The following is a 25,477-nucleotide window of genomic DNA, read 5'->3' on the forward strand; positions in this document are numbered from 1 at the left end:
AAGTCTAGCGATGTGAATCTACATCATCAAAAGGAGACACCTAACTTGTGCCACAGATCTCATTTAGAAAGCATGACTTTATGAATGCTCAAAGAACAAAAATGAAATATTAGCTGAGCATGTATGTGCACATTGTTAAAAATACCTGGTTTTAAGCTGAAACTATGCAGGTCATTTGTTCAAAAATTAAGTCCAAATGAAGAGTATACATTTATGTGGGTAATACAAACAGAAACTGATTCCGGAGTCTTTTATTCCAATACCTCCTTTACCTCTAATTCCCCTAGGTTATCTTAAGGATGTAGCATAAATGAGAATTATTTTCATGGAACGGCAATTTCAAATAAATGGGCTATTGGAGATGAGAGCTGTATGTCTAAAAATGCTTTCATGTGTAAAACATGAAATACCATGCAGTAAACTGTTTTCCTATTTAAAAGGCTGTCATACATAAATACATATTTAAAGTCTTTTTAAGAATGAAATTTTTAGTTAATAAGCTCTAGGAAAAGTCACTTCAGGAAGACCAAACTAAGGTACCACACAAATGTGAACTGCCTTTTTATCGACAGATATATTATTAATACTCATGAGAATCACCCGCTTATGAGTGGTTAACTAATGCCACATTATCAAAATACAAACATGTTGCACAAAAATTCTCAAAATCTTCAATAGTAAGCTTTACTCATTTCTTCATCGTGTCACTAGAAACAATTCATTGGGCCTTATCAGACAAGAGTTCCCACTTTCTATCATTCCATTTCAACCTGCCAAATCGGTTGAACAAAAGTACTTTATGTAAAATGATTCCTTCAGTTGCCTTAGCTACAAATCCCTGCAGTATTGTATAATTGAAATCTACTCACGTAAGTTAGGAATAATTAGAACCCCAAATTAAGCCAAACACAAAGTTAATTCAAATAGTCAGCTGCTGTCATTTAAATAGTTACAGAGTTTTATTGTTGCTTAACATCTTTGAATGCTTTGAAATGCAAGACACACCCCACACACCCCCCACCCCACTCCAGTTAAGATTTCATCCCTTACTCCAAATGGAAATAGGATCAAGAGAATAAATTTTGGTCAGGTCACAATCATTTGTACCTTCACCAAAGATTTTCTTTAGTAAAGTTTTTCCATATTATCACCACCAGATTTTTATTTTTTTAAAATCAGCCAAATAAAAAAAAAAAGGCATTAAAAAGAGTAAAAACAGATGAGGCTTTGGAGTAAATATTGAGTCTTACAAATGGCATCAACACGATGACAAACTTTTAATAGCAAATATTCAGAAAGTCTCTCCTCATACTTCAAAAAACCTTTTGTAAGCAGAAAGCAACATAAAAATGCTGTAAAATGGATTCATAACAAAAACAAGGAATAGAAAATAATGTATCAAAGTAAGATTATATATTGGGACTAGAGTTGTTGCCACCACTGAGTTAGGACATTGCTGATTTAAAAGAGTGAAATTCAAAATAATTTATACAACAAATTAATTGTTACACTGCTATATAAAATACATATAACAAAATAATTGTTATATTACTAGATTACAGTGTAACTAGTAAAGAAAACACTGGTGGTTAGATTAATTTCTCAACCATTTTTCTGTCAGCACTTAGTTTACACTGCAGAACAAAATACTGTATATTTTAAAACCTTCAAGACAGTTTACATATGGATGACTTCCCAACTTTTGTATTCTGAATTTTTTTAAATGTATTTGCACAGATGCTTTTTATACATATGAAGATATATATTATCTCTTTCCACTAGCATAAAGTAATAGAAGATTTGATTTTTTTTTTATTACTGAGTGGGATTGAATTGAAGGCCTAAACCAAACAGTTTATGCATGACATGCTATGCTGATATATTTAATTTTTTTTCCAGCTGGTACATTAATACATGAAGTGATGCTTTGTGGACTCTATCCATCTTTACGGGTAATAATCCACATCACAAACCACCCGTTTGCCCTCTAGTACTTTCCATGCTTCACTCTTCACACACACCAGCTTCATCTGTTGCAAATTAAATGATGCAAAAGCATAAGCAGCAAACTGTTCGGTTTTGTTTACGAAAAGCGTATTTATCTTAAGCCACTAAAAAGAAAGATCAGTTCTAAGGCATAAACTCACATTTTTCCAATAGACTTTCAATGGTAAATGTTAACAATGGTGCAGTAACATTTTATAATAATAATAATTAAAAAAAGACAAAATATTAAAGGCAACCCGCAAGCCTAAGTTTGAGAAAAGAACTGGGGCAGCTCAATGGGGAGAAACAGGAGAAATTAATGTGAAATACTGTGAAAGGCAGATCAAGTCACATGCATAGTCAAACAGGATCAGTGGTGAACAGGCAAATGCAACTGAAGCTCACTAGGAAGATGGTTAAAACAGAAGTGATATGAAAGAGCACTGAAGTCTTTAAAAAGCAAACATTTCTGATTGCTTTTCCAACTAAAAATGCAGTAGAAAGGAGAATCCGGTTTCAGTGTCAACTTCCTCTCAGGTTTACTAAATGAATTACTGAATTCAAATTTAACAGGAAAATTGCTCAAACAGCACCTTGCATTAATTGTACTTTCTGCCAGAACAGAACAAAACTACCTAAACTCCTGAGAGAGACATCAAAATCCCTGACAAGGGAGAACACAAAAGCCAGCTCTCCTTCCATTGTCAAGATCCCTCATAAAACTTGCCAAATGCTGTATCCAACAACTGAAAGTTATGTGGTCCCCCTGGGCTTCTCACATGTATGTGTTGCTCAGGCAACAGATGAAAAAAAATTTCATTTTGCTTCCCAACTAGTCTCCCACACACACATTTTATACACCGAGAAAACATCAGTGATTATTATACTAGTATGAATTGAGAAAACAAAAAGAACAAAACATTCCCAACCACACGGACTGGTCCAAGCTCAGGAGGAACAGCCAGGGATTCTCCCCTACCAACACCAGCACACTCACGTACGTTTACATGGGCTGCCTTAATGTCACCAGGACACGGATGAATTGTCTCCTTGATTGAGAAGAGGACCCACGAACCGAGCCAACATTCATACATCTCTGTTTCCCTACACTTCAAAAGAAAGCCAGGAGACAGAGATTATAGAAACACAAAGAGCTTTAGACAATTGGGTTTTGAAAGCCAGTGGGGTAGTCAAGACTCTTTCTGGAAAGGCAGCAATTTGGGGACACCTTCAAGCAAAAGGATTTTTTCAGCTCCTATCTATCAGAAAGAACGGCATATTCAATTTATCATATGGTGTCTTTGGATTTGAGGTATAGCTTATTTACAGAATCACACATACAATATTTATCCTGGGTTAAAAATGTAAAAAATCTAATATTCCTGGAAAAAAAGTGAACAATGATTGGAAAAATACCCAGCGTTCCTGTGTCTCATTCAAAATGTCAATCCAAACAAACCATCAATGCATAAACCAGTACTATTTATAGAAGTGAGTAAAACTGGAGCTGATCCAGCTTTGACAGAATGAGATCTTATCAAATTTGAAGTGATTAGAAAGAAAAAACACCAGCACTGATTCTACCAACACAGATACAGAAGTACCATGTAAAATTGAAAGTACAACAAAATTTTTCATGAACCTGAACTACATGTGTGGTTTATTTCCTTATTTTCCTTTCTTCTCATTTTATACTTGGACGGCATGTAATACAATGAAGTGCTGCTTTAGAGCCGTATTATCCAAGTAGAAAGTCATATAATAAAAAAATAATAAGAGGGAATAACTATAAATATTCTTCTGACCAACCAATGTTGATGAGTAAATACAACACTTCTTTAGCCACTGTAAAAGGCCAGGCATTTTTTAAGTGTCTCTTCCATGAAGATTACTGTATAAATATATACAACTGCATGACAACATGTTGGGAGCTCCTATACTATTAAGTGCATTTATGCAAGAGTATGGATGGACAACAAGCCAAAAACTCCTCCCTGTGAATTGTTTTATCTCCTCTTCCTCACATAACACGACCTGGAATGCTATTACAAACATGGAGGCAGGCACGTAACACGTATGTGAAACATATTACAGCTGTTCCCCTAAGTCCCTTTTCTGTAGCCCTTTCATCCTACGTACACTTGCTGCTATTAAGACATCTGTATAACACACAGCACAAAACGTATTACTTTTATGTACCGTTTACTCACAGAGGTAGACCATGAACATCAATGAATCTACTTGCAAGTAGAAAACGCATTATGTGCTTGCAGAACTTGTCAACAAATACTAAATCTAAAATCATTATACTTGATGGTAATTTTTATAATCTGATCATAAGGACACTAAATGTACTAAGAAATCAGTGCTGCGGTATTCACTGATAGCAGATGCTTCAGGCAGTTATACTTCCATTTTACACCATGACCTAAAAATACAATATGAAGACAGACGTTGTTAAAGCTATATAAAAAACCTTTTTATGATAGAAACAGTATTCTTCCACTTAACAGAAAAGAGAAATGAAAATAATTAAACACTTTAAAATACAACTATTAATAAAAATAAATGTTTTTTTTTTCTATATTTAGTAACAGAATACTAATGAAGCCTATTTGTTTTTTAAAAGACATGTATGTCCAAATTCTGCCGTTGTGTTCTTGGAAAGGCACCTTCCCGTAATAAACTAATCTAAAATATACCTGAATTTATATTTAATAAAAGAAAAGCCCCTTAGGCAGTGGTGTCAGTGCAGATTAGCTGAAGGTTAAGTCAATCTCTACTCACTGCAGTGGTCAGCGGCATGGCTCGCCTCACCACGAGACTCACCAAGGTTACAGCAACGGAAGATGGTAAACTGAAGTAATAGCTTAGAGGGCTCTGAAAATACAGCATCTGCCCTTAGCACAACACAACTGCATTTCTACTGCTTTACACCGTACAGGGTTCTGTTCTTCTGAATACAGAGCTCAAGAAGATACAAAATCTCCCCTCATAAAGGAGAATGTTTTTAAGTAACCGAGAAAAAGGACAGCATATCAAAATAGTAGTACTATTATTCACCTCATAGTAATTCTGCATAGTTATTCTGCATTTATGCTTTTTTCCTTTGTCTAAATTATAAGACCCTTACATTAACATTTTGTAGCAATTCTCATAGAAATGTTAGTATAATATTTAAAATAGTTCTTCACGCATTCTTGTACACAGTTCTTCTCAATTTAAAATAGTGGTGGTTTGGCTTTGGTTTCAAAAATGTAACGTTACAGCACAGGATCCTGCAGACCTCACTGTTCAGGGAATATACAAAAGGATGTTCACTGCCAGCATGTTAAAGAATCTCTGGCTTTTCCAGGCAGTCTGTCAGTCTCTATTAGCTGCAAATGCACTTGCGAAGTGTAACAGACACTCTTCTTCAAGAAGTTTGGTCTCACTGTTTAGATCAATTTCCTTTTTAGAAAATACATTGGGCCTACACCCCCCTCAGGAAAGTTAAAAAAGAGATGTCCCAGGTAAGTATGCACCACAATATCCCAGTGAAAAATCGCATGTTCTTCCCAGAAAGAAAACAGGACTCAGCGCAGCAGTTGCTTTCTGCAGAAACCTAACTGCTCCTTCCACCCAGATATTTTCTTCTGCATAATCTGTTCCAGCCAATTAAGAAAAAACACTTGCTAAAGAATCACAGAACACTTTAGGTATACACGATAAAAATTAAGACAGTATCGGAAGGCTTATTAGATTGACTCTCCAAAGGGTGAGCAATAACTGGCTGGCCTCAGCACGCTGGGTTGCATTTACGGATGCTTTGCAACCTCTGTTAAACCAAGTAGTTGCCTGCTAACTGTGTGCTTCACAGAGCTCTCACTGTGACAAATTCCCTGGCTAGAAATTAAATTAGTGCTCCTATTTGCTCTTGCATGACCCCGTAATGGGTTTCACCCCTTGCAGAACTTAAATCCACTAATTAACAGAAGTTGATTTCTTCTCAAGTCCAGGGTACAAGATTTTTTAAATTTTTATCCTGGGCAATCCTACTAATACTTCCTAGTAAATGTGAGTACCTGTGCTGTATGTCTTAGATGTTCTAAGTCTGGGTGGCTTGACAGGAGGCTGAAGACCTGAAGCAATACACTAAAATATCAAATACCTTTGTAGTGGCCCAGTGTATATTGTCTGTATTTAATATGACTTCTTCAGTAAATGCACTAACATTGGATATACACTTACAACTGCTTCCAATTTAACACTCAGCTCCTTGGCTGGCACAATCGGAATTTACAAGAACATGTATTTCTTGGCATAACGTTAAGTAAAATGTACATTCAGAGGCAAAGACAGGATGGATTTCTTAAAAAACATGAATGCCATTTAGGAAAACAGAATAGATAATGACAGCATGATGCTTCTTCTTTGGACAAAGTCTAGATAATAATTCATAATAAAATGAATAAAATTATATTAAAACCTGATTAAAATAAAATGCAAGCAACTAAAATTATTTCAGTGCTTCCCAAGCACTTGTGCTTCTCAAGCAGTAGTAGACAATAAGAACAAAAGGCATCTAAAGCTAGTCAAAAAGGTGGACTTTGTAAGCAAGATAAAAACTTAAAATATCTAAACTTGTACAGTCCAGAAACCAATCTTAATCAGAATGTTTAGCTCTGACATCTTTTTTTCATATGCATATTAGTCTATCTGTCTTAACTTGCTGGAAGAGAAACCAATAATATGTATAATAAGCTTTTTACTCTGCTTTGCTATGGAAACAAGGCATGTGTGATCTCACTCTCTGACTTTCTGTATTTTCTCAGATAATTTTTAACTTGATGGATGATTTCACCTAATTAGGAAGGGAAAAGAAAAAAAAAAAAAAAAAAGATGGTGTCAGAAGTAATTCATTTCCTACAGTTTGTAGGAAACAGGTAAGTAAAGGTGCGGGGCTCAACTGCATGGAACCCACAGGAATACGAGCACCCTCCTTTTGCCAGACCGTAGAGCCAGGGTGGCATGGAACAGGGACGGGGAGAGGGATGGGGACGGACACTGCGCCAGCGGGAGCTCCCGTCTCCCCCAGGCCATCAGCCACAGCACGAGGCCAGGCTGCGCACAGCTACCTCTGTAACTCCAACTCAAACTACTTCCCAAGGTAGTTCTTTCAGTCTGTCTTTTCTAATAAAACTGTAGTTTTAAAGACATACCTATAGTAGAGTATGTTAGAAAAAGTGACAGAAGATACCTTCGGAAATGACATTCATATTCAAGCTTTTAACTTTAGCTTTTCATTCCTTTTTCCTGCCTTTCATCTTTTCTTTATTTAAGGCTGCAATGCTTGCTGATGATGGTAGCAATGATGTTTTTCAGCTCTCTACACAACAATATTGACCTGTTGTTGATCAATATACCAGCAGTGTATATAACTCGGTGCAGCTTTCCCCTCCAGCTGCTAGCACTCATCTGTTCCAGGTTCCTTCTACCTGAACAAGTGGACTGCTTCAAAGACAACCCTACCTGGACTGCACTAGCCAGGAAAAAAAAAAAAAGGCTAAACCAAGACCTTCTTAACTGAAGATACGATCCCTGTTTGGATAGCTGACACTAAAAGAAAATTGCAGCCTTCATATAACTGTGCCTGCTTGCTAGTTCCCTGCTGAGTTAAAGTTAAGGCACTGTGAAAGTAACAAAGTCTTTATCTTGATTGGAAAATGTTTCATTATGTGAACAAACGATTCACTTGTCCACATCCAGGATCTTCCCCCCGTCCCATCTAATTGCACAGAAACATTAAAATAGAACAGTAGGGAATTCAGCCACGTTTCCTCTCCCCCACCAACTACAACAACCTGCATATATACATAAGATTTCTAGAAAAACCCCTAAGCTGCAAGTGAGAGAATTAAAGATATTTTTTTTATTTCTAGCAAAAGTTAGTTGCTCTTATTTTAACCTTTGTTCATGTTCATACTTCCAGGCATGAAGTGCTACTAAAGCACGTTACACTTGGCATCTCTTATTACTGAAGCAGAAGGCAATGTAATCTTGTGAGAAAGTGTAATAATGCGGTATTCATTTTGCTTCTGTGGCTGGAAGCCAACTCTATATTAATATTCATTTCCAGTATACACAGACACAGTATTTCATTTATTTTAAGAATTTACAATTAATTTGGTACGATTCTGATATCTGCTCCCAATTTCCTTCCCTGTTTCTTTTAGCTGAAAAAGCAGCTCTTGTATAGACTTTAAAAAAGTAAATTCACAACTGAAGCATCAAAAGATTGCTACTGGCTACTAAAAGCAAAAAAAAACAGGGACAGAACAAAATGAACTTGAAATATTACAGATGACAATGAAAATTAGCTTTCTGAAATGGCAAAAATTCAATCTGCAGAAGTTCTCAGTTGACTTTTTCCTTTCCAAACTCAGCAGATAAAACACTCTTTGCAGCATGCTGTTTGCTACTGTAACCAAGAGTTGTTTGTTTGCTTTTCCTTTCTGTTTTCAAATATTTTCAACCACCACATAGCATGAAACTGCAAGTACGTGAATCTTTGTAAAATGTACTAGACATAAGGATTTGAAACAACTGCAATAACAAATAAAATCCTTAGTATTTTAAAACTTCAGAAAATACATAAACAGATGCCTCTACTTCCTATACCGTTGGTTTCGAGGAGTGCAACCACTTTTGCAATGTAAGTGCATTTATAATTAACAGAAGTGATTACCTAACCAGCCAGTTCTAAGATTTATAATCCTATTCTCCTAATACACATTTACCTCCTTACCTGTGAAAAGAGGCTGAAAAGCATTTTGCCTCCCAGCTGTTGGCACTTACTTTCCTATAAAAGTGAGATTTTACACAAGTCCACTGACTCAACAGACACCAAGAGAGCAGTCAGTACAGCAGCTAGCAAACCAGAAACCCCACCAGTGATGAAACCATCCAAGATCAGCAGTGTGCTGTGGGAAATGCCAGTTTTCTAATATATTCTGGCAATATTTAAGAAGAAAGAGGGCAGGGAGGAAAAACTGACTGTGAATGCTATTTAAGTGAAATGAGACTTCCCCACATTCAGAAACCTCCACGAAGACGCCTAGGACTCACTCCCTGGTACATGTGTACGTTCACACATAGATATGAACACCCTATTTCAGTAAAGCTTGTCTATCATTACGACACAAGGCCCGAGCTGTGTTAGTCTAGAATAAATGCTTAGGAAATTACATGGTGAATGTGGAAGACTGTATACAATATTTAAATTTTTAATCTTGGGGTTTGCCATTTTTGGGGACTAGATCCTTTATGTTTGTATAGATTTCAGAAAGAAGAGAGGGGGAGGCAGAGCAGCTTTCCTGAAGTATCTCTGAAAATTTAGCCTTAAAATTCAAAGAATTTTAACAGGGTAAGGTATGGATCTGCTTTAAAAGATGGTGTGATCACACCACAGATGCACCAAAGAAGCCTATGTATTATATACTGACTACTGAATAATGTAATAAGGCATGGAGATGCTATTTTATTACTCAACCACTCTTTTCACCTGCAATCTAGTCAATCAAAATGATTACACCCAGGAACAACCTCAAGTTCTATACAAATAATTGTAATTAAAAATTCATAAACCATGTTTTCCTGATCATTCATTGGTGTTTCTCTGTCTATTAAAAGGGCCACAAGAACAGCTGGGGAGACAGACTAAAGGGATGAAATAAAGTTTATGAAGAAAATGAGATAGAGGATACTTTTTTAAAAAAGCTTTTTCCTTCCTCATCTCTTCAATTTAAGAGCTATTTTAAACACCACATTTGATAGCAATGAAGCATTTTCCCCATTTTTTTAAAAAAGCAAAAATATTTTTAAGTAGATGCTATTTCTGTATGCACTTAGATTTTTATTTCCTGAAATTTATCTTGCATAGTTCTAATCTTAATGAAGTGTTTTCCATTTTATTTTCAGCCAGCCAAATTACAAAAGTAAAACGGGTATTTCATTTCCACTTTTTAGTTATTTTATATCACATTTAACATATCTATACATTGTTGATAAATGGCTGCACAATGAGAACCGAAAAACGAATTAACAGGGAAAGTCCAAAAACAAGGCACCTACCGATCAAGGATATTAACAATGTCACTTCAGTTGCCTGAACACTGCATCTCAGTTTCAACATACCACACTATATCAAAACCAAAAAATGTATTTTCTTTTTTCATTCTAAAAGAGACAATTTGATTCTTAGAAATTAAACCCAGAACACACTACAGATACTTCTAGTTTAACATCCTAAAAGTTCAAATCATCTAACAGAAATTAACTGTACAGACCATTCATCACATCTGCAAACTCAAGTAAAAAAAAAAATAAACTACAGCTTACCTTCAGTACACTGCAGGAAGCTGATAATGAGCAGAAACCAGAAACTTCGCATTCTGCAGCCAGAAGACACCATTATTGATCCCTGTAAGAATTTTCTTTGTATTCCTTAATGAATCCAGTTATAAAAGCCCAGCATCATCGAAACCAGCGGTCTGCATTATTCATCTTCATACCTGGAGAAGCAGAGGGTTTGGAAGAAAAGGAGAAAAAAAAAAAATCCATCAATAGCTGAACACCAATAATTTGGAATACCAAATTTTACTTGACATGAAGACAGACATTTTTAATAAAAACTGACAGTACACCTGTACTGTAGCTGGGAATTTGGCAGGTTTGTGGGATGTAATCACGCAAGGTCAGTGATCATTAAACAGAATGCCAAATAATGATACGTGTTAAAGTTGGAAGTATGAATGTTAGTGACGTACTTGCACTAAAACACATTGGGTGGGTGGGGGAAGATAACATTCTCTCTGAATATAAGGCACTGGATTTGCAGATGACTAGGCTAAGCTCTTCCCACTCCCCAAATCTGACACAACCTGCATTTCTCTACCTCAAAGAACAACAAAATTAAATCTAGGGCACTGCCTTATCTCTTAGGGATTCAAAACATGGAGTGGCTAAGAACAACAGAGCAACACCACTTAACAGTAGGGCTCTGCAGGTCTCCTCCCTGCCACGGCTCTGGCGTTCCCTTTTGCTACGTGTAGGTCACTCCTCTGAAGAGAAGCGTTAACAGCAACTTTGCATAATACTCTGCTTGGTGAGAAATCCTCTTCATATGACTCTACAGTTTGCCATATTTCTACCCAATAAACACCTTCAGACAATGGATGAGACTCGCCTGTCCTTAGCCTCTGACGAGATTTGTCCCAGACTGAGAAATATGAATTGCACTGCTCCAGTAAACGATGTACCAAAGGAAGAATTCTTAAAGCTATCATTTGCATTTGAAAAATGTAATTACAGTGATAGAGTGCAGTAGCTGTGATAGAAGATTCAACAGCAGAGTGCTCCCTTTTGCTAATGACTTCATTCTTTCACCAGACAACTGAGTAACTACATACATCCTCTTCTACATCTCACTGTTTGAGGCCAGATCATGCTTCAGCCCCTACTATTAAGAGTTTGGGGAGACAGAGAAAAATTAACATCCATACAAACCCAAATTATTTTTAACTACAAAGCTGGCTCTAGATATTACAGATGTGTGAACAACTCTGGAAGAATGACTCTCATTGCAGCAATTACAGATCCAGAGAGCTGAGTCTGGTGCCACGTTGGCTTGGTCTCTCCAAGACCAACAGACAGAACTGTGTGGAAGTATTTCTGAGATAGCTGAAATTAACATTACTTTAAAAACATAACAATGACTATGTACACATTTAAGTGGCAGGATCCAAGGGCCACTTATGACCCTTACGAGTACTGGAGCATGTTGAGAGCTTTAAAAATACATTTACCCATTTGACAAGGAGAACTAGAAATGCTGAAGAGCACAAAATGCCAGACAAAGAAATTCTGTGAACTGTAGATCATTTTCAGAAGTAGAATGTGTAACTTTTGTATTAGTCACTGTTAATATTAATCAATTATAAGTTTGTTCCCTGAGCACACAGACAGCAACAAGACTGACACTCACTTTTTTCCCCAAGGAGAGAAAGATGGGAATTAACAGAAAACATTATGGAACAATTTCTCTGGCTCTCAATAAAAGTAATGTGACTGTGGCAGGAGATTATTAAATAGCCAAGTAGGCTTCTTTACTTGGCTCCTCTTTAAGAGGAGTGATGCCATTTCAGTGTAGCGCACACAACACAAGCGTGTTTGTGATTTCTCACACGGGGAAATGAAAGAGAACCGACATCTGAGGCTGACTGATTTTATGTTTATTTATACATAAAAACAAACCCTTTTCCCAATTTCCAGCTACAGGCAGGTGCTCTTCAATCACAGGCGCTTTTATCCGCACATATTTCAACAAAGGGCATGCAACAGCAAACACAGTGCTTCAGTGCAGGACAGCCAGAGCACGGCTCTCCCTGGCACAGACCCATGTGCCTAGGGGTAAAAGATGTGCCCTCAATTTAGGTGGTGATACACCAGCTGCTACAGGACAAGCCAGAAGCAGTTATGAAGAGACAGTCATATTTTATCACTAGATCTTTCACACTGGGCTGATAAGAGTTTTGCAACTAAAAAAAAAAAAATAAATCTAAAAATTCACAAAGGATGCACTGCATTCAGGAGAAATTACAATTGCAAAGGAGCTCCTGCCGAGTAAAGAAGGAAAAATTGCCACCATGATATATCAAAAAAAAAAAAAAAAAAAAACCCTGGAGATAGTTCAGCTAAAAGCTTGGGACAAGCTTGGATTAATTTTTTACCTGTAGCACCCAAAGGAAAAATCATAAAACTATTTCACAGACACTACAGACTAATCAGCATAATTTCAGTAAGCAATCAGAATAATCCAAGAGAACAGATGAGGAACAATAATGGCTAAAAGGGAAATTAAGTCAGCCTTCTGATTGCTCCCAGTCTGTCCAGAAGATTTTGACTTCCTGAGACTCAAGTTTTATCATTATTTCCATAACATATCACTGCACACCCGGATTTTGAGACATCTTCCTTCACCTTCAAGTGGATAGCGACGTACCTGTGCTTTATCATGCTTAAATTCATCGCTTCCTTTTGGGCTTTTTTTTTAATTGGAGGTAGGGGGGAAGGGTTTTGTTAAAAACAAAAGCAATAATCAAGCACCACTTGCAGTACCCAATGTGTCTCTAGGAAACAGTTACAAGCTTTATGGCAGAGACTTTTTTTTTTCTTTTAAATTCGGTAAGAGTTCCTGACCTTGTAAATGGATTTATTTTAACTATTTTAATAAAAAAACAGTTTCTGAAAGAATGTTGATGCTTTTGTGATACTAAAACCAGCAGAAACTATTCAACAATAAATGCAAAACAATTTAAGAACAAATTTAAGTGCTTTGTGCAATATATTGTTCTCTCTATTGTCATAGCCTACAGACTCAGAATTTAACTCAGTGTGCTGCTGCAAAAAGAATTCAAAATAAACTAACCAGCCCATACCAGATTATCAGTAACATGTTTTTTCTAAAAAAGCAAGAAAACATTAAGCAATGTTTGAAAACTAATGCAACAGGGTTTGGCTTTGCTTCTTTTCTTTCAAATAAAAATGAACAGCTTCACAGTGAACAATTTTTAATGCAACCTACATATTTACGAAACTCTATGTGGCTCCAAGTAAAAGAACAGTGCAGTTCTGAACCAACTAATCATCAGTGTGACAAAAGCTAATGCTGAAAAAGGTACCCAGACATGAGCTGGAGCCAGAGAACACTCGGGCCACAGACACTGCTGTCAGCCACGTCCTTCTGACCATCCATCCATCAGCGATACGGAGACTGTCAGTGGCATCTCACAACAACAACAAAGCCCAAACTAAACAAGTAAGACCAGGAAAAACTGTGTTAAGTTACTTCTTTGTAAACAGAAAAAGGAGACCATGGTGAGCAGCTGTCCTGCACAAATAACTTACTTCCCCTCAGACCTTAATAAACTTTTTCTCTGGATCACTGACTGCTTGGGCTTGTGGGTGGGGCAGGCAGAAACTCCCTAGAGCAAAAGGTTGCTTGAATTTCAGAGCACAATAAAAGCTGCCCAGAAAAAACTCAGTTGTAACTTAAATCCCTACCTCTGGGCCATACTGCAGTCTCCCATAGAAAAAAAAAAAGCCAGCCCTCCGCTGGAAACAGAGCAGTTCACCTTGTTAAGTTTCTTTGCCCATTTGCTGTTAAAGATGACTAGATCAGTAATGGAAATGTTAATGTTCAAACCCGTACACTGCAAAGGCATTGGGCCTCTCTCTCTTCATACGGTATTCATAAGCTGTGCTCCAAGTTCTAAATATCTTAGTGCCCCTGCCTTGCTTCCTTGTTCTTCTGTACTTCTGAAACTTCTTACAGAGGAAACACAAGCGCTGCAGAATACATGCCACTGTTGGCCATCCCTCTCCCCGCAACATTGCTCAAGAGCACCCCAGAGATAAGAGAAAGCTGCTCCAAGCATGCTCCTTGATATACTTTCATCTTTGAAGAGAAAGACCTCTAAAAGACTGCCACGTCCTGACTCTACTGTTTAACCTTCCCAAGGTTTTATTTTCAAAAGCCAAAAAAGGGTCTTTTAAGAGCTTCCGGGCAACCGACACAGCATGCTCAAGAGCTGCCTTTTTCCTCCTGTTCCATCCAGCTTTCCAGGTGATTAAGACAGAGGGGAATGCAGAGATCTTTCCAGCTAAGCAAGGATGTTTTTCTTTAGCTGAAAGTCTTTCAGACTAACACTGAATTAATAACTATATTTTTTACAATATGATGCTAAATTTTCCGAATCATCTTAGGAACACCACCACAAAGCACCTGCGACATTGGTCAAGCTTTAGCATCCCTACTACAGAAATAAAATTTACACTAGCTTTACAGTGATGAGGCAGAGAGAGGTAAGGAACATCAGTCATAGCTGCATAGCTCAGACGCACCGAGGAACCAGCATGACCCAGTCAGTCCTTCTTATAAATCCTGTATGACCTATCTTGCCACATATGCAGCACCCCCACTGCCTTTCATAACCCAGTTTATGAAACTAAGTAATTCTGTAATATCTGAGACGCTCTGCAGAGGAAAGCAGGGGGAAGAAGAGGCAAGGGTGAGTAGGTATATATTCATACAATATAATAGACTATTTAGTCTCCAGAGAAATCATGTGTCCACGTGCTTTCCCATCATGAGGCTCTCCCAATTTAAAAAAAGAATGAAGTTAAACTTCCCATAATCTGTAACATAAGAATTTAATTAGTGCCGTGTGATTAGTAAAACTAAGCCACATTAGTAAAATACTAGAATGAGACTAATACTATGATCCAACAGCTACAGTTTTATATGTACCTGCAATAAGACCCAGCTCTAGTTTTCAACATTGAACATCTCTTCAGATGCATTTGAGTTATTCCTAATCCTTCAATATAGTTATCCAAAAACTGACTAGCACTAATGCGAAGTTATTAATGTAACAGCACCATATCCTAGGAAATCTGCAAAGTTAAAAGATTTTACAAGAAAAACTGAAGACAAGCAAGACCCCATGCTGACTTAGTTATCATCCTTCTACTACCTATGGTAAAAAATCAATGCCTCATCTGTTCCAATTAAACCAAGTTGCATATTGCAAGAAGAAAGGAAAGCCTACTCTGCTCTGTCTAAAACTGGTTAACAAAAGCTTGTTTTCCATTAAAAGCAATTCAATGCTTAAAATGTATCAGAGTCTTACCTTCAATTCTGTATTCAACAGTCCCTATTAACTGTCACCTTGAACACAAATTTCTAACCCAAAACATCTCTTCCCAAGTCGCACGGAAGGAATATAGTACCAGAGAGGGGAATAATACAGTAAGAACAAGACTTGACCAAGGTCATCCAATCTTGCAACAAAAAGAATTACTTCAATACATTCAGCTGCATTGTGCTCTGAAGTGACATACTCACGTCTGAGGAACACCTGAAACGGTGTGCAGTGAATGTGAACCCCCAATAGAGAATGGCCGCAGGAATGCCCAGCCCAGCCCAGCCCAGGTTCCCAGCTCCTTAGTGCAGCAGATCATTCAAAATGCCAGACCCACCTATGCAAGGCATGGCACCGAACAGTTCACTGACACTGTTTTAACAGTGCAACATCACAATTCAGTTCACCAGTCCACAGCAGCCCAGTGGTCTACCGCAATCATTCACAGAGAAAATAAATAGGATTTGAGAGGAAAAGACGAAGATTTTCTTTTCTCATCAGCACTCCAGTTCGGCTTGGCCTCACTCTGGTGTTTTACAGACATCTTACACGGCAGTCCATTCCTGACAAGCCAGCTTTGCCCCTTCTTGTTAACACAGGATAAAGCCTGGACACTCTAGGGAGTTTTCATTCAATAAGCCAGCAAAGTAAACCTTTGCTAACGCTAATAAGAATGGCTTTTTTTGGCTCCAGGCACTCTCCTTTTGCCAAGTCTGAATTTCTTTTTGCGTTTGCTAAATGCTCAGAACCAACGGGGGTGGGGGGAGTTGTCACTCAGTCCTCATTGCGAATTCCCTGCATTTCACCCGGATCGACACCGTGCCACTACATCAGACCACCTCCGCTCCAACAGAGCAGGTAAAACCCCTCTAACACTTCTGCCCTCTGTGCGCTACATCTTCCTGGGGTCTCAAAGATAAATCCCCAGCATCCAACAAAGTGGGTAGGGAAAGAGAGGCTGTAAGTCAATTACAACTGTTATCAGCTAATATCTTAGTGTCACGCTGAGCATGTTAAATATGCTGATCACTCTGGACACCAGAGGCACAGTCTGAGGCTGTCTGCCATTCCCTTCATTAAACTACAAAACAAATAGCTCTCATTTTCAAACCTACATAGGACAGATTATACGAACATCAAAAATAAACAAGAAAATAATGAATAGCTATAAAAAACACTGAGAACCATATGACAAATCAGAAGAAGCAATCGTAACAGCTGAGAAAATTCAAAGGCTTTTCAGACTTCTCAAAGAAGAGAAATCCTCAAAATAATCTATTTGTATTAGAAGAGATCATTCCTTTCCCTTGGAAGAAAAAAAAAAAAAAAAAAATCACTAGACTAACATCAACCAAAGACACTGCAGTCTTGTAAGACAGTAAACTGTTTGTTGACAGCCTTGACAAGGCTTTGCAAAGGCCCATATTTCTCAAAGCTGTTCTGCCACTTAGCTGATCTCTTTTTTTTCTCCTCCTATCCAGTGTTTTTCACAGCCAAGAACTTGTTTGAAGTGGAAGTAGACCGAAAAACAAAACAACCAGAACTAAATCCTGGGACTGTGGTCAGACATGCCCGTACCTGTGCAGCAGCGTGGTGCTTCTCTAGCTGACTGCCAGGATTTCAGCGCACCCCGTCTGCTTCGTGGCTGCTACCGCTGGGCTTGAGCAGGGAACTCAGATGTCGAGTGCTGCGCTCAGCTCTGGGGCCCCCAGCATAAGGAGGACATGGGCCTGTTGGGGCGAGCCCAGAGGAGGTCACAAAGGTGATCAGAGGGCTGGAGCACCTCTGCTGTGAAGACAGGCCAAGAGAGCTGGGGTCCTTCAGGCTGGAGCAGCTCAGCTCTGGGGAGACCTTATAGCAGCCTCCCAGTGCTTAACGGGGGCCTGCAGGAAAGCTGGAGAGGGACTTTTTGCAAGGGCGTGAAGTGATAGGAACTGGAAGTGGGCATTTACCTTAGATATTCGGAAGAAATTCTTTCCTGTGAGGGTGGTGAGGCACTGGCATAGGTTGCCCAGAGAAGCTGTGGCTGCCCCATCCCTGGCAGTGCTCAAGGCCAGGCTGGATGGGGCTTGGAGCAGCCTGGTCTGGTGGAAGGTGTCCCTGCCCAGGGCAGGGGGCTTGGAATTAGGTGATCTTTAAGGTTGCTTTCAACTGAAACCACTATGATTCTAGTATGGTATGCCTTTCACAGCTGACACACTGAAGTAAGACAACTTCACCAGACCAACACAGAGCCACCAGCCAAAAACCGTGATGTACTAACTTTCAAAACAAAATCAAGTTACAGACAAGGGTAGAAAACCCCCAGATTTTTATGTATGCATTTACAGCACTTGTACCCATGCTGTAACGGGGTTAATGGGGGCTGTACAGCCCTAATACATTGGATCTTCAATGAAGCCACGGTCGGGGATGGCTGTGCTGCAGCCTTGGCATCTGCTTTTCATGCAGAAACCCCAGTTTGGTAGCATGAAACCCCTGGAAACTACTGCACTGGAGACTTGTTTTCTAGGCATGTGCCAAAGCATATTATCAGAAAGATTCATGAAGGTGCTGTTTTAGCATCTGCCTTAAAGCATCCCATTTTCTATCAGCTCTATTTGAGATTGGTCTGTGTGGTCTACATTCAATATAAATGACATAGCTTGTGTGGGCAGCAAAGTCACTTTTGATTATTTTTAAAAATCGTATCAAAACCCTTTGTTGTTACCAGAGAAATACCAATTCTTTAAAAAGTAACTGGAAAATATTTATATTTTTTTTAAAAGCAGAAGCAGGAGGAACATACACACAATGCACTGGGTATAATTTGTTGCATATCTTTTGCTTAGAGAAGAATATGGTTCTGATGTTAACATCTGTGAGACCATGGCCTAATCATTGTGCAGTGAAATATGAAACAAAATCAATGGCGGCACATAAGATGTAATCTCTGCTGTGTTTGGCTCACTGCACTGAATCCTTGACTCATAAATCATTGTTACTAGCCATTCAGTGAATCAATATTCAGATTCCCTCTTGGTCTATACATATGACCACTAAATGAAATAATAATGACCAAAATCTGTCACATATTAGGTTATCAATATTACCAAAAGGGATTTCTTGGGAGCAATGAGGTAATCTAGGATAAAATAGATCAGATGAGTGTGCAAAGAAATGTGAAAAACCTGTGACTAAATACAGAGACAGCAGGAGAAATATATTTTGAAATACCTATTCTTCCATTGTAACCTTAAGTATTAAAATTTACAATAGCTTCACAATAATGCATTTTATGAAAGACCATATCAATAGTGCATGCCTTTAATTACATTTTAAAACATGTTGTGCTTAAGCATTTTTTTCTACTTTCAAGAAGTTTCTTTTTCCCTGAAGCACAATTAATAAATATTACAGTGATCAGAGAACAGGATTTTCTTATAAGCAGCCTGACAGTCAGGAGCTTCAGAAGACCACATTTTAGTTCCACTAAAAATTAACAACAACAAACAAATGCCTAAGAGTAATGCCGTAAAGCTTTACTTTCCAAACCATTCACCAACCATCTAGTTATTTAGAAGGTAGTGGATCATGTCTTGCAGAGAAACCCAAGAAGTGCTGTGCACTGCCAGCCCACATGGCCATAAACAACATCAAAATTCATCATTTTGACAACAAAAGAAGGGAAGGCATGATGGAGACCCTCAGATATGTCACCTTTGGAAGAATAATCAACTAAGAATAGTCCTTAACTACTTTCTAAGCATACAAGAGATTCTCCAGGCAAGTATGACTTACAGGTAGAAACTTCAATGAACTTACTTAACCCTTTGGAGGAGTTCTGTATGTATATTAAGTACAAATAAGCAGCACACATTGACAGAAGCCATATCTTTCAGGTTCACCAATTTTACATACCAGTAGCACTTAAAAGTAGAAGGCTGAAAACTCAAATATCATGAAGATTTTGGGTTTTTTCCCTTGTAACTGCCTTTTCTCATGCACATATTCATGGTGAAAACAGGAACTCAAGGGTGAGAAGCCATACATGACAGTACTGCACAGACAGCACTAACTCTCTTCCTCGCACCTGCCCACAGATACATGGCCAAATCATGTAACTATTGCTCGCATGTCACCAAGAACGTGCAAAACATATGCAATAAATATGGCAAATAAATCTTCAGTATCTATTCAGAAAGGGCCTGACTCTGCAACAAAACACAGAACTCACTTCTGTTACAGGGTGATGGGGTCTGCAAAGACGTACGAGTTGCCTAGGCATCTAATGGTGCAACTATAGTCAAGAGTATTTTCTTGTACATTTTAATAAGCGATGAACATTCAGCTGGCTACCCTTAACTGTGCAAGGCAGCTGAATGACTACCAGTCATTCATCAGAGCTGTACCGCTCCTGTAACTGGCGTGAACTGTGGGCTTTCTTATTTATTCAAACTATAATAGAAAAATATAAAAGTATTTCAGTTCATTTTTTATTCCTTTTGTAAAAAGGCTAAGTCGGAAAAAGATAACGATTACATCTGGAGAAGTTATGAACAAAAAGAGCTCTAAATTGTAATTCAAAAGAAAGGCTCCTTCTACTTGCACGCACCATTGTTTAAAGCTCTTCTCCCTAGCATCCTACACAGTATTTTTCTCTTCCTTGGGTGGGGGGGGAAAGACAAAACAAGAAAAACAAAAATGTATTGTAGAAACAGTAAGGGCCTTTTCCATGCACTGTGAAAAGGGAATTGTGAAGTGTTATTTTCTAACTATTAAACAAAATGGAATATGGGTTAGCTCCAGCACTGCCACACCAGCCACAGTGAGCACCTGAGGACAAAGTATCCCTAAATTGCTTGTTTCAAAGAATTTTAAGAAAGAACTAATACTTTTTAAAGTATTCAATGAATAAAAGAGTTTACTCTTTTGGAGTGACTGAATACATTGTATTTCCCATATACTTTAATTTTTTTTAAATCATCCATATAGCACCATATTTAAACCATTTTTAAAGCATCCATATAGATGAAATTTAAGATCCATTTTTAACACATATTTTAACAGCAACATGACCTCTGATATTCTGTGGTTTCATCAGGCATATGAAGATCTCTGCGTCACTCATTTACAGTTCTTTTAAATAATGTAAGTCTTGGTAGCTCAATGTGACAATGACACTGCTACTTTGGAAAAAAATTGTATTTTTCGTTATTTAGGCTATGCTCCGATTTTAAATAATATATTTCCCCTTTCACAATTACATACACTTAATGGCTTTTATTTTGTGTTAAAAAACCTGCTCTTCATATGTTCTGCTGCAGTTCACGAACTGTATCTGCAACTAAAAAGAAAAATAAAGTAAGCCTACATTTGTCTATCAACAATATTTATAAGCAAACAGAGTGGAAAGATTACAAAATTTTAATAAGAACATTATATCATAGTAGCAATAATCTAGGTGTTTTACTGGGAAGTGAAGTGGATTACCATAAATGAAATTTTAAATGTCCTTTCCATTTTATAGATAACACAAAATGACTCTTTTCATGTCTCCAGCGATAAGGATACATGTGCCACACATTTAAATAGTGCCTTCACCCTATCCAACCCTGCTCATGAATTAATAATTCAGTGACATTAATACAAGAAGATAAATGATAAAGAGGTTACAGCATAAGGGCCAACGGTACACATATACTTCTTTTAGAACAGCTAATACCTCTCTGCCAATTACAGTCAGAACTTTTTAACAGTTTTCAATGGCATTTTTACAATCTAAATAGCAGCTTATGCACACACAATTTCACACAACTCAAGCTTAATAAATCTCCCGCTGCTACCAAACAATCATTCTGGGGGATTAAAGTGCAACATCTGCTAACATTAATAAGCATTTTACATAGCAATATGTATAAAAGCAGTTGCTATCAGTCTTCTGAAACAGCTTCTAGACCGGTTTGGCATAAATTATACCTTTACCGTTCAACTGGTAACTTTAGCTTACGGCAACAATAAGGTAGCTATATTGCTATGTAGCAGGAAAGAACAATGACACTATATACTGACTGCAATTATCATTTGTAGTGGAACAATTTTAAAAACACTTGAGAAATAAACAAATAATGTAGGTATGCAAAAAATTGCAGGTAAGAACTTGGTAAAGTCCCAAAATTTCAACACAAAAACCCAAAGCTTCCAATCTGTTTGCAAGAGACCATTTCTCTCCTAACCCTGGTTACAGCTTTTTAATCCACCTTGGGTTTTTTTAATTCTTATTTGTATTTCTACCAAAGCAGCATCTACTCTGAAAGAATGCATGCCTTTCCAAGGCATAAAATAAATATCAAGGGGTTTATTTAATTAGGAATTCCAGCATACATTTTTAGATAGAATTTGGCAAATGAGCATGCTTTGGAGTCGAGAGACATGTAACATCAACTTGAGCCAAGAACACAGTTGGCAAACACGGTACAAAGTTTTACGCGCGGCCCTGCCAATGCAACTCAAGCCCTGCAGTTCAGCCACGGACAGCTGAATGCCAGAGCCTGCCAATCACCCTTCCTCTGCAGCAAATAAAATGAACAAAGTCATAGTCTAGCTGGTGTTACATTCTATCATAAAGCAGTTTTTAAAAGACTTTTTTAAAATGGAGAGGTAAAGTGTTACAGGCTTACTTCATAAGCCCTACAATCTTAGTATTTTTTAGAAACTAAAAAAGAAAAAAAAAGTCAATTTTGCAATAATAGATATTGTAACACTTACAATACCCTCGTACAGAACTCCAAGATAATTTTGGTGCGTGGACACATGTGGGCAACTATCTGCAAGCTCGTTTCTTTCTTTTACGCAAGATGAAATTTGTATCAAATATATCCAGAGATATAAGAGTACAGCAAACTGGATCAAATAAGTATGTCAAAAATATTTAATCTTTTTTTTTTTAATTAGCAATTAATTTCTCCTGATTTTTTCATTAAGAATTGCTTAAAAATGATTGGTTTAACATTATTTTTTAAGTCAAAACATTGCTTTAAAAATTACTATTATCATATTCTCCTGACATCGCCTACATTCTTATTTGACATGTTATAACAGCGATGAAGCAAATCAAAAGTAATAAGACAATAAAAGATTCCAGCAATGCCAGTGCTTGATAACTAACACTTGGGACCTTTTGATGCTATTAGGCTTTAAAGTACCCAGAACTAGGGCTGAAGCCAGCCTTAGCCAAGAAAAAATAAACCGGTTATTTAAGGACAGAAGGAAAAAACCTAAAACAAAAGGTAAGTACATTTAGTATCTACTTCCTCCTCAGACTTCCTCAGATGCTTTCCTTAGGCTGAAGTCTGCACCTGCAATTCCCATAGATATTTCAAAGACTGGAATCACTGTCACTGAAGGAAGCACATGGGGATTAAGAACCCAGATGCCTTGAGTGCCACAAACAGTCTTCCTTAAATACAGCTTAAATTTTAGATTACCATTTTTAAATAAAATTTTGTGAAGTTCCTGTGCACTGCCTGTAAAAAAAACAGCTTTAAAGTGAAAAATTCTTACCTTTTTTTTCTTTTTTTTTTTTTTTTAAAATAAGAATAGGAAAACGTGATACTGGCACACGACTTTGTTTTCAGGCTATTCCTCCACCCGCACTCTAATTCTCGCATCAGACATATCCCCTGTTATGTGCTAGCCTTACATGTTCTTGAAGATTTACTGCTGCTGTAGTAGTCTCATGGCTATTTCAAATCCAGGTCACAACTTCCCACAGTTACTCAGATTAACATTTGCAATTTAATCTATTTTAACAGAAGAATTCAACAGCCCTGAGACGAAAACGAGGTGTCTCTTTTTTGCTCAAAGATGACTGAATATTCAATATGAAATTTAACAGATTTTAATCATAACAGTTTGTAAACAGTGTAATATATATGTCTGCCCTAATTTAGTAAGATGGAATTCTCACATAACACTCATCAAACTGAGCACAAAAAAATTGTTCTGGCATTTCACTAAATTAAAATCTTCAGTCCCTACAGCAAGAATGCACAAATTTAGATTTTATTAATACCTTAAATCAAGCTCACTTTTATGAAAGGCAATTTACAAGTCATCTTCTCTTGTGATAGCAATGAACAGAACAAGGTCTTAAACATATTTTTACAGACACTTTGATGATAGTCTAACCTTTTGGTCTGATTGCTACTTTTAACAAAAACAGAATTTTCTTTGAAATCCAGAAAACTTGTTTTCATGAATATAGTTTTAAGCCTTGAAGTGACAGAGTGGCTGACAGCTCAACAGATAGATAGTAAATTTAAGAGAAGTTGTCCCTGTTTAGAAAATGCATGCCATTTTACCAACTCCTCATTCAGCAAACTGAAAAACTCCAGATTTAGTCTGGATCAATGTATTTCGCAGGTTGCCCAAAGGTACCGTACTGCACAAAACCTTCACAATCACAAAACCGTGCAAGTTATACATAGAGTCAACAAGATACCTTGATTTAACTGGTGATCTGTGTACTTTAAAATTTTAGATTTCTAACATTAAATAACACTTATCAAGCCTTCTGCATTGCAGGCACTTCTGCAATAGATTACAAATCAGATGCACAATGAAATCATCATCATTAGGTAGACTCCCCCGTACTGTCAGTTACTCACCAGAAATCAGTGAGAGTCACACCATAGGGCCAGAAGAAAAAAAAGGGGGGAAAAAATACCAGGGGGGAAGAAAAAAAAAAAAAAAAAAAAAAAAAGGAAAGGGTGAAAAAAAATAAAAAAAGGAAAAGGGAAAAAAAAAAGGCAAAGGGAGCAGGCAGAGCTGGAAGATGGCATCCCCCCTAGCTAGTTTCAAGTGCAGTGGAAGTGGGAAAGCCTCTGGGTAGGGCACAGAAGGAAAGCAGGCAGATGGAAAAGGGAAGGCCCAAGGAAAGATGCAGCAGCACGGGCAGGCCCGCCCTGCCGTGCCATGGGTGGATGTGTCCGGGAGCCTGTGCAAAATAAAGAGGCAATTGAAGGAGCGGAGGAAGACTGACAACGAAGGAATGCAAGTCAACAGGGAACAGAAAATATGCAGCACAGTACAGAAAAGGGAAGGACTTGCTATTATGAAATATCTGAGTGTAATCTGATTTCCTTCAAGTGGACCGTCAGCATTTAGGATCAGTTGCCGCACTCTCATAACATAACGTACAAGGCTTTCTTCTATCTGGGACACAAACACAAGCTACACTAACTGCAAATACTCACTTTTTAATCCATATGAAAGGCCCACCAATACACATCAGAAGCCACAAATCTGTTTGAAGAATGAGTCAAAGGAGTAATAAATGCGGAGACAGAAAAAGACAACGCTGGCACTAAATGCTACAAGAGGGGCCAGCACACACGTGCACTGAGATGCACGTCTGCATGTGTACCTGCATACAATTATTTAGAAACATTTGCTGTTCTGCAAGTAATCATATTCTATAAATGACTGATGATTTCACAGTCCCAGAATAATAATACTAATTTTAAAAAGATGACCACAATCTCCACACATCTATTGCGTATTCCAGGCTTCTTTTTTTTTTTTTTTGTTTAAAAATCAAATACAGAAGAGGTTGTGACAGTAATAAATGTACAGCTTATTTATGGGTCACTATTGGGCTGAACTAAGATTTTGTTTCTGGAAGAGAAAAAGACAGACAGAAGGATGAATAACACAGACAAAAATGGAAGGGGAAAAAAAACCAACCCTACCTAAAGGCGCATATTCTC

The 25,477-nt window shown here is 37.7% G+C and overlaps 1 protein-coding gene across 16 annotated transcripts in view; it reads right to left on the minus strand.

Moving 5' to 3' along the window:
- ADGRL2 (adhesion G protein-coupled receptor L2) overlaps positions 1 to 25,477 on the minus strand; it is a 394,069-nt gene that overhangs the window by 117,230 nt on the left and 251,362 nt on the right. For all 16 annotated transcript variants that reach the window (XM_027802672.2, XM_055724261.1, XM_055724263.1 and 13 more), the window contains one exon: positions 10,366 to 10,538. In XM_027802672.2, the coding sequence (XP_027658473.1) occupies positions 10,366 to 10,438 (73 nt within the window). In that variant the 5' untranslated portion in view covers positions 10,439 to 10,538. The remainder of the gene's footprint in view (positions 1 to 10,365; positions 10,539 to 25,477) is intronic.

Source organism: Falco cherrug, chromosome 12, assembly GCF_023634085.1.
Source record: "Falco cherrug isolate bFalChe1 chromosome 12, bFalChe1.pri, whole genome shotgun sequence".
Taxonomy (NCBI): Eukaryota; Metazoa; Chordata; class Aves; order Falconiformes; family Falconidae; genus Falco; species Falco cherrug.